At 36.7% G+C, this 14,215-nt stretch overlaps 1 protein-coding gene across 2 annotated transcripts in view; it reads right to left on the bottom strand.

Annotated features, from left to right (window-relative positions):
- Positions 1-11,029, bottom strand: part of PNPT1 (polyribonucleotide nucleotidyltransferase 1) — a 32,975-nt gene extending 21,946 nt beyond the window's left edge. Inside the window, exons 1-11 of one of the 2 annotated variants that reach the window (XM_039344374.1) lie at positions 10,620-11,029; positions 10,196-10,256; positions 9,963-10,037; positions 9,257-9,362; positions 6,873-6,922; positions 6,105-6,168; positions 5,962-6,009; positions 5,324-5,437; positions 2,411-2,597; positions 1,312-1,363; positions 248-305 (exon numbers count right to left, since the gene is read on the bottom strand). In XM_039344374.1, the coding sequence (XP_039200308.1) occupies positions 248-305; positions 1,312-1,363; positions 2,411-2,597; positions 5,324-5,437; positions 5,962-6,009; positions 6,105-6,168; positions 6,873-6,922; positions 9,257-9,362; positions 9,963-10,037; positions 10,196-10,256; positions 10,620-10,831 (1,027 nt within the window). In that variant the 5' untranslated portion in view covers positions 10,832-11,029. The remainder of the gene's footprint in view (positions 1-247; positions 306-1,311; positions 1,364-2,410; positions 2,598-5,323; positions 5,438-5,961; positions 6,010-6,104; positions 6,169-6,872; positions 6,923-9,256; positions 9,363-9,962; positions 10,038-10,195; positions 10,257-10,619) is intronic. The other variant, XM_039344375.1, reaches the window with a different exon arrangement.
- Between the last annotated feature and the right edge of the window lie 3,186 nt (positions 11,030-14,215).

Genomic DNA, 14,215 nt, shown 5'->3' on the forward strand with positions numbered 1-14,215 from the left:
TTTTTTTTACATCCAAGGAATAAGAACATTCAATCAGACTAAATCCTGTAGTCTGCAGTACTACAGTGCACAGACATTAGTTCACCACCTTAGTAAAATCTGGGTTAGATTTAGGTTACTGACATATCTGTGAAAAAGAACCTGTGCCTTTTTTTTGCCCATAAAACAGATCTATACACAAAAAGTCTCTCCAAAATATATTTCCTAATATGCATGCACGTGTAAAACAATTATTAATATATCTGACCTTTTAGCTGTTCTTCTGTTTCAAGCCTGATTTTGTTGATAGCTTCATCTCTTGAAATCTAGAATGCAAAATGTCTATGTAGTTATTAAATTTATGTTCTATCCTTCTTTCATCAATAGTGCTCAAGATAGCAAAAGATACAAAATAGAATTCAAACACAAAATCCCATTTATTAAAATGAGAATATATAATTAAGAAAAGAATCAACCAGTTCAAAATCACCCCAGAACCTTAAATGTCTTGCTGAAGGATAATATAGAGGCAGAAAACACAACTTCATTTGCAGGGAGTTCTAAAGCCTGTAGCAGATATGGAAAAGCCACTTTCACGTTCTCAGTAGACTAGAGGAATGTCTAAGAGTGGCAGGGAATTTATCATGTACAAGAAAACCATGTTCAAGATAAAAAAAATAGATACTAATTGTACAGATTACTTTAAACTTATTGCAGATGGACTAGCAGGTTCCAATCTTCGATGTGGACCAGGGTATTGCCATTGCAAGCTTTTGAGCCAAGAGTCAGTAACCCGATAATTGCAATCATGATTATGTATCTAACACTACTATGGGATACCAAAAATAAATTGGAAGTAATAAAAAATGGCTAAAGCTATGGATTTTGCACTCTCCTAAGATATGGGATATTTTAGAATAACGTGGGGGATTTGTTTTAAATTTTATCAAATTTATGTGGTACATAGACTATAGTTAACCTGGAGTATCTTTGCAGACAACAGTGGTTCCTGGACCATAGCCCAGACCATGACCTGGGAGTGGACCTGGTTTATAAGAAGAAAGGTGAACTGAAACTTTATGCATTTAATACTTTCATTTATTTTCTCATAAACATGGATCTCTTTCTTGCTGCCACATGCAGTTTTGCTCAATAATTGCTGCCAGATGTTATGTTAATTAAATTTTTACGCTTGCCCAATTCCTAGTGATTCAGTGTTTTGAATCATCTTTTGCCTCTTGAAGCTAGATACATATGTAGCCCTATTAGGATGCAGAAAGAAAATCTAGAAGGGACTCTGCTGCAACTGATTACATGAATGCAAATACTTACTTTATCATGTGTGAAGTCTGAAAATACTGCTGTGACTTTTTCAGATGCAAGTCTTTGCAGAGGTGGAGGAGGAAGCACAGAAAAATAAGTAAACAATGTAGTAAGTTCATACTTTAATAAAAACTTCATTCATATTGTGTATGTTGAATTTTTTTTCTGCTTTGAAAGAGTAAACCCTCAAACCTAAAAAACTGGTTTAGTGATGTTTGCTTTTAATTTACAAAATATGCTGAAGTGAATTTTATTTGAATTGCAGGCAATAACAAACTTTCTCCCAAACATTGTACAGTGTCCATATTTAGCAAAGCAGTCTAGACTATGCTTGCTGCTTCCACTCAAAATGAGTATTCAATATTAAGAGTAGATTTTATCATGTGCTTTGGTTTAAAAAAGACCTATTTGCCATTTAATAAATGTTTGGTTTTACTAAGCACCCTTTTTCATCATTAGTCTATTTAATCAAAGGTTTCCTGTACAATATCCAAACACCTGTGTTTAGAGCACAAAATGAAGAGTATATACTAATAAGATCTATTATATGTATTTGAAATCCAAAAAAATAAACATAATCTAGCAAACAAAATCTTCTCAATGTTATGTTGAGGGAACTGAACACAATTTAGAAATGTAGCTTCATCCTTTCAAATTAGAAGAGAAGCCAGGAAGAGACGTTTTAGTAAATCAGGGGTGTCAAACTGCTGGCCCGCAGGCTGGTTTCATCATACCGAAGCCGCGCCCATCCCATTGCCAGCAAAGAGTTGCGATACATCGTGACACATCACATGATGTGGCGAATTTGACCCCCATGTAGTAAATTAACTGATTGTGATAGTCATAAATATGAAAAATGGTCATAAGTCATCTTTTCAGTGCTGTTGTAACTTCAAATGGTCATTAAATAAATTGAGGACTATATATAAAATGGGCTTTGAAGAAAGTATAATATTTTTGTGCCGCTTCAATCATTTGACATTAGGCAGCATGTTTGGAACTTATGTTCAATAATTATGTAGCTACAGTTATTTTTAAGTAAGAAAGAATACAAGAAGCTAATGCACATTCAATTACAAGCTCTCCAGATGCCTGTATCCACACTTACTGTTGTGCATATTTCACAATCTCCTCAGGGGCAGTGAATAACTTCTGGTCAGTTCTCTTTTTGATTTTTTGCTCTCTTTCCAGCTGTTGTATGCCTTGAATGATCTGCTGGGTATGCTTCAAACCTACTTTGATGGCATGGCAGAAATCCTGTTGCAGGATGTTGTCTGCTGCAGCTTCCAACATAACTATTGAATAAAATTGAGAGGTGGTTAACCACTCCAACAGCCTTCAGTATGAAATATACTAGCTATCAACAAAATTTCTAAGACAAAGAAATGACCAGCCTATATTATGTAAATGGGTCTTAATGAATTAAGATTCACACATATGAAGACTTAACTGCTTTGCTATGAAGAAATCTATCCTATTTCACTTAGCCTTTTCTGCTCTGGCTTGGAAACACTACTTTAGAACCTTCCTCAAATAACTACAAATTAAACTGAGTCACTGGCAAACAGCAATAATATCAGCAAAAAATACCTAAGTTCATACTTCAGACAGCTAGCTTCTTTGCAAGATTTTTGTGACTCAGAAGTATTAAGTATTTTATTTAATGAATCTATATTGCTGCCCATCTTGCAAATGCAACTCTGGCCGGCTACCAAAAAACAGTAAAATGATAACAAAATTAGCAAAGATTAAACAAACTGTTCTGGGGAAATGGTTTATCTTGAAAGACAATTGTAACAAAAAAGCACTAAATGCTTACTAATTGTGACAAAAAAGTACTATTTGGAAGTAGGCATCAGGGGATGAAACAGATTTAATATCTTAAAAAAGTATTTAGTCAGGTACATCAAAGAGACTTTCAGAAGAAAAGTGACAAAATATCATCAAACATATCTTTCTAGGCTAGTTGTCGGGGGTGGGAGTGAGTAGCACAGCACAGTATTGGTTTTCTTCTTTCTCCCATTGCTGGTTTCAGTCAGTGTTAATTGGGAACTAGAGGTCCTGCCCTCAACCCCTACACTGTGGGATGCCACAAGGTTCTCTTCACTCCTGTTCAACATCTACATGAAACTGCTGAGAGAGGTTAATGGTAATCATGTGGTAAGGTATCATAAATATGCTGATGATACCCAGCTGTCTATTCACATGGTGAAGCAATGGTATTGACATTTTGCCTTGGTCCTGGAGGATGTAGAGGTTTGGAAGGGCTTCAACTCAACTCTGGTAAGATTGAATGGATGTGATGGAATGTGTGTACAAAGAGGAAGGTGGCGTGATGGACTATAGTGCAGCGAGTTTCCCAGGCCAGAGGGCGCACAGGAGAGGGGGTGAGACAAAAGGCAATAAAGGCCAGAGCTGGATCAGAGAAAGAGATTTAAGACAGTCACTCCCTAAAATCTATAATTATTTCCTCAGTAATATACATTTAGTTTGTCAAGATTCTGTCTATATGGTATGAGCAAATAAAGAACTGAACTTTGGCTTTGAACCTGGCAATGGCTTTGGGTACCATAGGAACTGAGAATTTATCATGGATAAGGCTGCACTACCTATACAGAGCTAATGCACAATCTGGAGATCCTTCTGGACTTAAGATGACTGCTCAAGGAAAAGATTGTGTCATAGCTAGAGGGCCTTTGTACAACTCTGGGTTGCCCATACCTGGATTGGGAGGCCCTACACTCAGACACTCATGTCCTAATTGCTTCCTACTTTATTGTAACACAGGGGTATCTGTAACACAGGGGTGTTAAACTCGCAACATCATGTGATGTGTCACGATGTATTGCGACTTTTTCTCCATTGCCGGCAATGAGGTGGGCACGGTTTTGGCATGACATCCGGCCCGTGGGCTGGCAATGTGACATCTCTATTGTAACACATTCTACATGAGGCTGCCCTTGAAGAGCCGAGGTGGCGCAGCAGTTAGAGTGCAGTACTGCAGGCCACTTTAGCTGACTGTGTTCAGCAGGTCAGCGGTTCAAATGTCACCGGCTCAAGGTTGACTCAGCCTTCCATCCTTCCGAGGTAGGTAAAATGAGGACCCAGATTGTTGGGGGCAATGTAAAATATATATATACATTGCTTACTGGTGTACACCGCTTAGAGTGCTTGCACTTAAAGTGGTATATAAGTCTCATAAATAAAAATAAATAAAATAAAAATAAGAGCATCCAGAAATTTCAGAAGGTGCAAAATGCAGTACATTTCATATCTCTGTTCTGCACAACAGTTCAAAATACCGTATATGCCGGTGTATTAGGCGACCCGGCGTATAAGACGACCCCCGTCTTTATAGCCGGGCCGCATTCCTAGAACGTCGTGTTATACGCCGGAAACTACCAGTATTTCCGGCGTATAAGACGACTCGGTGTATAAGACGACCCCCGTCTTTGGCACCGATTTCAGCGCTCGCGGAAGTCGTCTTATACGCCGGCATTTACGGTACACATTATTTCTATAATCACATATAATTCTAATATGGTATTTATAATTTCCCAAAACAAAATTTCATTTCTTTCAGTTTCTGGCAAAAAGTCCAAAAGAGGTTTTCATGTAGAAATAAAATTGTTCAGTCTTTTTAAATCAAAGCTAGGTAGTCCTCAACCTACCACCACAATTGGGACAGAATTTCAGTTATAAATTATGGCAGTTGTAAATCAATATATGAGTGGGCCTGATTTTATGACTCTTTTTATGGTGGACACTAAGCAAATCATACGGCTGTATGTCCAAATCATGTAATTGTTAAGTGAATCATATGGTTATAAAAGTTGCAAATGTAAGCCAGTTGTCAAGTGACCAAAATGTAGTCATGTGGCTGCAGGGGAGGGATTTTATGACATCTAGAAATGCTTTAGAGGCTGTATAGCACTTCTGAGGCCATCATAAGTCCAAATGTTCATTAAACAACCAGCGTCAAGTCAAGAACTATCTCTATATGCATATTTGAACCACTTACCAATATGGCTCCGAGGGGCTCCAGAAACTACTAAATTCAAAGTACTAGAAGCCATTTCTTTTCGAGTGGGATTAACAACAACTTCTCCATCAATCATTCCAACTCTTACAGCTCCTAAGAAGGTACTCCATAAATTAAGATATTCCATCAGTTATGCAAATCAAATCCAAATCTAACAATAAAATCAATAATTTGTGAACCTTTTCAATGTTTTTGAATCAGAAAAATACAGCTTAGATAATAATGTACTACTTATCAAATTTGCTGCTTCAAATATTTGCTTTATTGAACAAATGTTTTAAGAGCTACACCACAAGACAATTCCCACACAGTGCTTGTGTCAAATTCATCAGAGGAATGAAAGGAAATAAGGAAATTTTTCTTTGCTTAAATTTGAGAGGATATTAAAACAATAGTGAATATAATGTATGAGAAAAGCTATTTCACTGGTGAATCTCTGGCATTTGTTTACAATCAGATTATGGTGACTTAGAATGGGGAAACATAATCTGAAGTGCTAGGACTGGAAGTAGTCATGAACTTTTGATTGTAACTCCCAATATTTAATTTTTTTAAAAAATATATGTGGTGTATTTTTAAAAAACTAAATAATAGCTTAAATTATCATCTGTACTCACCAATAGGTCCATTCCATGGAATGTCTGATAATGAAAGAGCTGCGGAAGCTAAAAACAGTAAGATTCATTATTTGAAACTGCTTATGACATTTCACTAGGTCTACTTATTTCAGACGGAAAAAAGATTTTTAAAAATTCATTACCTGCATTAATTGCCTGTACCTCAGGACTGTAGGCATCATCTACAGCTAGAAGATTACAAATGATCTGGCACACGAAAAACAAATAATACAGTTTGAGTTAACAGTATTGAATACTAAATTTCAATAGCCTGGCAAATGGTTCAATTCTGAGCAAGAATGTATTATGTCTCTTTGGTTGTTTAATGCATTTATAGACAAATGGATAACGAATACTTGAAATGAGTTAGAGACATATTGTCTGAGAACATAAACACAACTTTTGTATTAGTCGAGAACCCAAATGATATGTAGAAATATTACATAAATTATAAAAAAAAATTGTAAAAATAGAAGCATGGCAGAACATTCAGTGAAGATGGAGAAATGAGCAAATAATTTTAAGAGTACTCTTTCTTAAAGGAAAACCAAGTTTTACTAAATAGCATTGATGCTGTCCAAATCACAAGAAACTAGGATAAAATGCTGCATATTTTCACTCATATGATTAGGCTTATTTCTTCTTTCATCTCCTTATCAAATGGGAAACACATTAAAGAAAAATGCTCCTTTGAATTGAAGCTGGTTTGGGAATGCATTAACACATCCACAAAATTTCCAAAGTTTTGGAGGGCACAAAAAAGAAAAGGAAATTGTTCCTTGCCAATTCCAGCAACAAAAGCAATTCTATAATAGAAAAACAAATTCGATTCTACATTACCAAGTAGCTACTTAGCACCAATATTGCACTATTAACTAGACAGAAAATTAGAAGTGACCAAAGTAGCCTACCTGTGTATCGTAACAGTAGCCAGCTGGAAAAAGTGGTCGGATTGATCGATCTGTAAAATATAATATTTAAAAAATATATTATATTTTATACAATTTAAAAAAATGTATAAAAAACCCAGAAAATTAATTAATTAATTTAAAAATGCTCAGATCACCTATAAAGGTAACAACCTTGCAATATGGATTTTATAATAAAAAAAATGTTAGTCAAATATTTTCCAGAACTAGGCTTGTTGCATTTATTTATATGATCCACTACAAGTAGTCCTCGATTTAAAACCATTCATTTAGTGACTGTTTGAAGTTATAGCGGAACTGAAAAAAGTGACTTATGACCATTTTTCACATTTCTGACCATTTCAGCATCCTTATGGATGCATGTATACATGATTGTTGCAGTGCCCCAGGGTCATGAGATTACCTTTTGTAACCTTCTAATAAGTAAAGTCAATGGCAAAGCCAGATTCATTTATTTTAGGCTCAGCTGTGATCTTATGTCAAGGACTACCTGTACCTCACTTAAAAATAAGGAGCTGGTTGTCTATTTCTTGTTGACAGAAAAACTAATCATTGTTCAATGATAAAATATTTCTTGAAAATGCAAACTATTTGTTGATGGATTTTAAAAGCTTTCTCAACTGGTTTATTAGAAGAAATTCTGATTTATCATTCTAATATTTTATATTCACATTTTTATCTAGTTGTAAGCTGCCTAGGCACTTGATGGTAAGTTGGGCAGCATATAAATTTTATAAAGAAATAAAATAAACTTAAAATAATGTTCTAGAAGCCACATGTTTATTAAAATAGCATATTATTTCTTTGTTTTTTTGTGCAGACTATTGTTAAATAACAAAATAAACACCCATATAAAAATAAAAACTCAGGTTTGGGGGGCTATAACTACCAGAATCCTTTGAATATGGTGGTTTACATTGATGAAATCTAAAATATCCGACAACCCATCATACTATCTCTGTCATAAGAAAATAGCAAAAATAAAATGAGCACTATCAAAAATAACATAGATCAGTCCCAAGAATTCCTCAAGAGTTTACTCCCTCCAAAAAAAAAAAAAAACCTAACCCAAAGGAAAAAAGTGTTAATTTCCTACGAATAATGCCTCTATTTTGTCCATATTAAATTTCAGCTTCTTTTCCCATTCACAAAATTGTTTCTAGAAACTAGCTCAAGAATTCCATTGCTTTTAGGAAAAAGAAAATATGGAATAAGGCTCATTGTCACATCTGATTTCTATTGGATGGCTTCCATGTACATTTTCATCAGATACAGAAAAGCATAAGAACCTATTAGTACAGGTAGTCCTTTACTTAGAACCTCAATTGGGACCAGAATCTTGGTCATTAAACAAAGTGGCTGTTAAACAAAACATCATGTGACTGCTTCACTCAATGGCTGCAATCCCAGCAGAGGTTAAGTAATCTTGTGGGTGGTTAAGCAGATGGAGACCCAGGGTACAGGGTGCCTCATGGGAGTGGGGAAGATCCTGAGAAGGTAGCTGCAGACTGTGCACGCTCTACTCAGAGATGCATGCAGTCTCACACACCCTCCTGAGGCATCCCATGCTTCATACCTCATTACTGCTTCTTTTCTGATGCTAAAAATCCTTTCTGCTGAAATCAAGTATGCTAAACCCCCACATGCGTGGCTGCTTAGGAGCAACAGGAATTTGCTGGAATAATTTGCAAAGGTGCCTCTTATCCCAGCAAAGTAGCATGGGGGTGGTGGTGGGGTTTGCTTTCCCCAAACATCCGAATGCTGCTGCTACATGGTACCAAGTTCTTCCACCTCTCTCCCAAGAAACAGCACATGTGCTTTTAGCATGGAAGGCAAGAAAGGCACAACAAAGCAGGAGGGATCCCGCCTGAGAGGGAAAGAGAAACAAAACTCCCTTCTCCTCCCATCTTTTTCTCTTCACTCTCTGGCCAATCTCCCTCCCAAACATCTGGAGAAGGTACATGACTAACTTTTTATCAAATGAAAATATCAGTGGTTTGAAATTCAGATTGACACTGTGATTAAATCATGTCACCCATCTTGCTATCCAGAGTAACTGGTTATGTAGTAGTATTTAGTATGCCAGGCACAATGTATTAGTTTGTTCTGACCATCACCTTTCAAACCTTACAGTAGAAAACAAGTAGCAATCCATCCATAAGGACTTGTTCTAAAACATATATAGCTCTCTTGAACAGATGCCATAAGTGCAACATTAGATACAGAATTAAGTATATCATTTATTAATCCAATTTCCCAGGAGATATAATTAACTGAATATGATCCAATTCAGCAGTTTCTACAATTTGTCTTTTAAAGAAAACCAAGACTTATAAATAAGACTACTTAATGTTTATACTGCATACCTATTAATCTGCTTGTAAGAATTTCATGATCTGTAGTACCCAGTTCTCTTCTCAAGTAATTGGTTGGTATTCTTCCTACAGCAGCAGCCTTTTGCCGATAGTCAACCTAATGCAAGAAGTAGCATTTTGTTTTGAATTTTTAAGACAAGGTGACATTTTATGTAATGAATCAGAAATAAATATTCCAGTTTACCTGGTCTATTCAAAACTATGAAATATTTTTCAATACAACATCTAAAAATCTTACTATTTTGACAAATGTTCTGCATTATGACCAAAAGTTATACAGGTAGCCCTCGACTTACAACAGTTCATTTAGTGACTGTTCAAAGTTACAACTGCACTGAAAAAAGTGAGTTGTGACCATTTTTCACACTTACGATCATTGCAGCATCCCCATGGTCACGTGATTTACATCTGAATACTTGACAAGTGGTTCATATTTATGACAGTTGTAGTTTCCAAGAGTCATGCAATCCCCTTTTGTGACCTTCTGACAAGCAAAGTCAATGAGGAAGCCAGATTCACTTAACAATCATGTTATTAACAATTGCAGTGATTCAATTAACAGCAAAAAAAGGGGCACTTAACAAATTTCTCACATAGCAACATAAATTTTGGTCTCAATTGTGGTCATAAGTCGAGGACTTTCTGTAGCATTATGCTTGGAATATAATATTTTAGAACTGTTTATTGAAATACATACCACCAAAGGCAGGAACTGAGATTGAGAAGCTTTTGTTTTACTGACCGCTGTCACCATCACTGCTGTATCACCTAGCTTAATTTAAAAATACAAAAAACAAAGGAAACTGAGATTAAACATGCTAACTTTATTCACAGGATCTATTATATTTTTAGGATAAAAATTGAGGGGAAAAACCAGCCCACAAATTTCTCAATGGTATGAACAAAATTATTTCACGGTGAAGTGAATACCTTAACTACAGCACAACCATCAGCAAATTTGGCTAGTTTTCCTGAAGATATTTCCAATTTCCTAGAAAAGGAAGAACATAAACATGTTGAAGTTTAGTTAATCATAGAATCCGTTCATCTCAATCCAATATCTTTTTAATTCTCCAGAAAATACTGAATGCAACAGAGAATTTCAAAGTGACAGGACGAAACATATTGTGCTCCATCCAGCCTGAAGTAATTCTGCATAAACAATAAAAAAACACAAACAGCCCAGGGAGGAAGTCAACCTGCACGTGGTCAGAACCACTTGAGCTACTCCGAAACTTAACTACGCTTTGGAAAGATTCTCCAGAGGTTTATCAACCACGCGCAGATTTTCCTATTGGGACGAAAAAAAAGACCCCTCCCTTGATAAGGAGGCAGCCTTCCTGTTTTTTCTTACTTGCTTCCAACGTCCACAGTCATCGCTACAGAGGTGGCAGAAGAGCTATTAAAGCTTGTCGTCGAACTCAGCCGCATAAGGCGAAGGCAGCCGGGCCCTCTCAACCGAAGACCCATAGAGCCTACTTCGCGGGAGGCTGCTATCACAGCAGTCCCCACTGACTTCGTCCTCCATCTCAGCCACGAACAGCAAGCAGCACAGCAAGCAGCCATAACGCTAAGAATCACCCGGCAAGGCACTTGCTTCCCATTAAGATACAGCTGATTGGCTCTGCGCAACAAACTCGGTCGCCATTGGCTGTTGTGGCATGCACGTGCGGGTTAGCCAGAGGAGCTAAGGAATGGAAAGAAGGGGACGGATGGGGGTGCGCGCTTCCCGCGGTTCAGTTTCGATTCCCAGAAGGAAGAAAGAACGGCGCAGAGGTAGTCGCTTGCCCTCTAGCGGTAGGAGTTTCCTTGCAGTTCGCTGCTTTAAAAGTCTCCAGTCTAGTACGCGAGCAAATTCCTCTTGCGCTTTTCCTGTTCCGGGGAGGCTCGACAGAATCCGAGTTTGAGCGTTTTTGAGTAACACTTTAGTTTGGAAGATGGAATTAAACTACCTGACATCTCTGAATGAACCATGACTTAGATATTGAGACCACGTATCTGGTAGCTGAAGGGTCTGCGGCAATGATGGTAGCTGGGATGTGCTTTTTAAAAATTGAGTGAAAATCATATTTAGCGGGAATGTCCTTACTCCTACCGTAGGAAGCGGTCTTTGAATTACTTCTTCTTGAATTGTTTTTTAGAACCAATTTTGGAGAAGTAAAAAGATTATTCGACTATCTGAATACTGTACATGGCTGCATTCACAGAATGAATGGCTCAGCGATTTTAATGGATTTGCTCGATTCACTGAAAAGTTACATGAGCTACATTGTAAAACATAGACTAAAAGATAGTTATAATTACAGCCTAACACCGGATTAGTGCACCATAGTGGGATGCAGGCAAGGCAAGAGTATGTGATCTCAACATTAGAGATCCTAGGTTACATAAAATAGCATGAACATGAATGAACTAAAATTGGGCATAATCCAAAATATTACAAAACTGACTTGTACTTTTTATCAGGTAATGGCTATGTACTGCATGGGTATGACTCAAGGCTACCTAGTCTATCCCTTCTGCTCTGTCAACCCTTGATTGATCAAAGCTCTAATGATGGTCAGAGGTCAATTTCTATGGAACCATCTGGTGGCAACTAGAATATGCAAGATAGCAACTCAGAATATAGGAAAAGTCAATGTATAAATAAATGAATAACCAAACAAAAAAACAACCACCTCACCACCTGCTTATGGCTAATCCTTATGTCCTGCTAAAGTGGCACTTTAACTGTTTTGTGACAATATGGTCACATGATATCACCAACTTGTTCATGCCTGCTGTATAGTTTGCTTAAAATCATCTTTAGCTGTTCTAGTGTTTTCTTCTCCCAACACAAGACAAGCCATATGAATGATTTACAATGCCTCATTGATTATGTTAGTAGCATTGCAGTTAGGGGTTGGAAATCTAACCAGTTCCTATTGGCTACTTTAAACTACCAAGCACAAATTCACCATATGCTGGGCATTGCCCTCTATGATGGTTATTTTGACTTTGACTGCTAAAGAGACTGGGTGCCTAGAGCCCCACAAATTCATCTGCCTGTATAATGCCTGATTGAGCACACACACAGATACCCACACAAGTTCTCCTGTACTGCCTGTTTGCTGCTGGGAGAGAGAGAGGGGGGAGGGAGGAGAGAAAGAGAGAGGGGGGGAGAGAGAGAGAGAGAGAGAGAGAGAGAGATTTTAGAAGTGATTTTTCTTTGTCTGCTTCTTAGGGCTGAGAGAGTGAGTGGCCCAAAGTTACTCAGCTGTCTTTGCCTAAGATAGGATTAGAACTCAATCTCTCCTGGTTTTCCTAGCCTGATGCCTTACTACACTAAACTGACTCTTTTTGCCATATTACTGTATTGTAAAGTATGTGATAAAATTGCATTGTAAAGATTTAATATTTGTTGTATCTCTACACCTCTATAAGTAAATATATATATATAAATAAATAATAAAACGTATTATAACTGCAATTGTGTTCAAGAAATAAAGTATGATCAACAAAATCAAATTGCTCTGTGATATATGGCTTGTTTGGAGAGACTTGTTTCATGCTCAGGTAGCAGAATAATTCAGAGAAACACAATGAAATCTTCCTGGGGTTTCAGATATGATTGGATGAGTACAAGCTAATTATATAGTGTATTATGGGTGCTTTACTTGTCATTACACTTAGCCTGAATTAGCTATGCTTTTATTATATGTTGCCTGTTGCTTAATTTTATTTCTTCGAAAGGTGAGTGTGATAGTGGCTTGTTTGAACATCACTAACAGAAGTTGGATGTAATTACAAAGATAATAGTAAACCCAGAGACACCCAAAATTATTTGTGACAAAGGGTGGGAGTGTCTTTGTGATGGTGGTGGAGAAATAAAAGGATGATGTGTGCATCATAATGTTGTCACATGACTTGAATCAGCTGTCATAACACAGTTGACCCAAATTACATAATTGTGAAAATTATGATGATTATGATGATAATGTTGGATGTGTCTTCATTTTGATGCCATAATAGCTTGTTGCAGACTTTGCAAAGTAACAGGCCGTTTGTGGCTTGGCTGGCCAGTTGCAAAATGAGAGGATTCTTCCATCTTTAATAGATGAATAAAGGATGTCTACTAAATATAAATGTCTTATAAAATCAAAAGACAGCTTCAGTTTGTATTATTCATTATATTCATTATACAGGGAGTTTTACATTACTGAAATAAGCAAAAAGAGTTATAGAAGACCATAAGGTCAAGAAGTATAGTATTCTGTAAAATCATAATATTGTCTATAACCCACTATATAACCCTAAAATCTATAGAATAAATATAGCAACAATAACTGACAATCTTAATGCATTCCTAATTCACCTATTAATTGGTAGCTTGCTTTTCACAATTATTTGAAAGTGGATTAATGTGCATTGTTAACATAAAATAACAGTGTAGCGTTTTAAAAAAGATTATGTATCAGTTTATAGCAACCACATAAATAGATTTCCCCCTTGGAATATCTGTTCCCAACCTGGTCCATCAGGTCTTCTAAGGTACACCCAGCACCACTGTACCTTCCTTGCTGTTGTTCATTTTCTCCAAGATTAGAGCTTTCTCCAGAGACCCAGCTGGGTCTTCACTTAATGCATCTGAAGTAGGATATTTTGAACCTGGTCATACAATGTTTTTGTAAGTATTTTCAATTCACTGATGTTTAATATGCCAATTGATTCAGTTCATATTTCACTGAGCCACATTCATGCTAAGATCATTACTACTCCAAAAGACCATCAGGTCTTCGTCAGTACTGGTAGTATGTTAAGCAATGTCTGAATTAATAGCCACCATCTAGCATTAGATTGTCAGACTCTTAAATAGCCATATAGTTTTCTTGGTAAAATACAGTGGTTAACATTGCTTTCTCCAGCACAATATGAAATGATGCTTTTGCTGGTGTTGCTAAAGTGATTACT

This window comes from Crotalus tigris, unplaced genomic scaffold, assembly GCF_016545835.1.
Source record: "Crotalus tigris isolate CLP2741 ecotype Arizona unplaced genomic scaffold, ASM1654583v1 scf7180000017903.3850313, whole genome shotgun sequence".
NCBI classification, from domain to species: domain Eukaryota; kingdom Metazoa; phylum Chordata; class Lepidosauria; order Squamata; family Viperidae; genus Crotalus; species Crotalus tigris.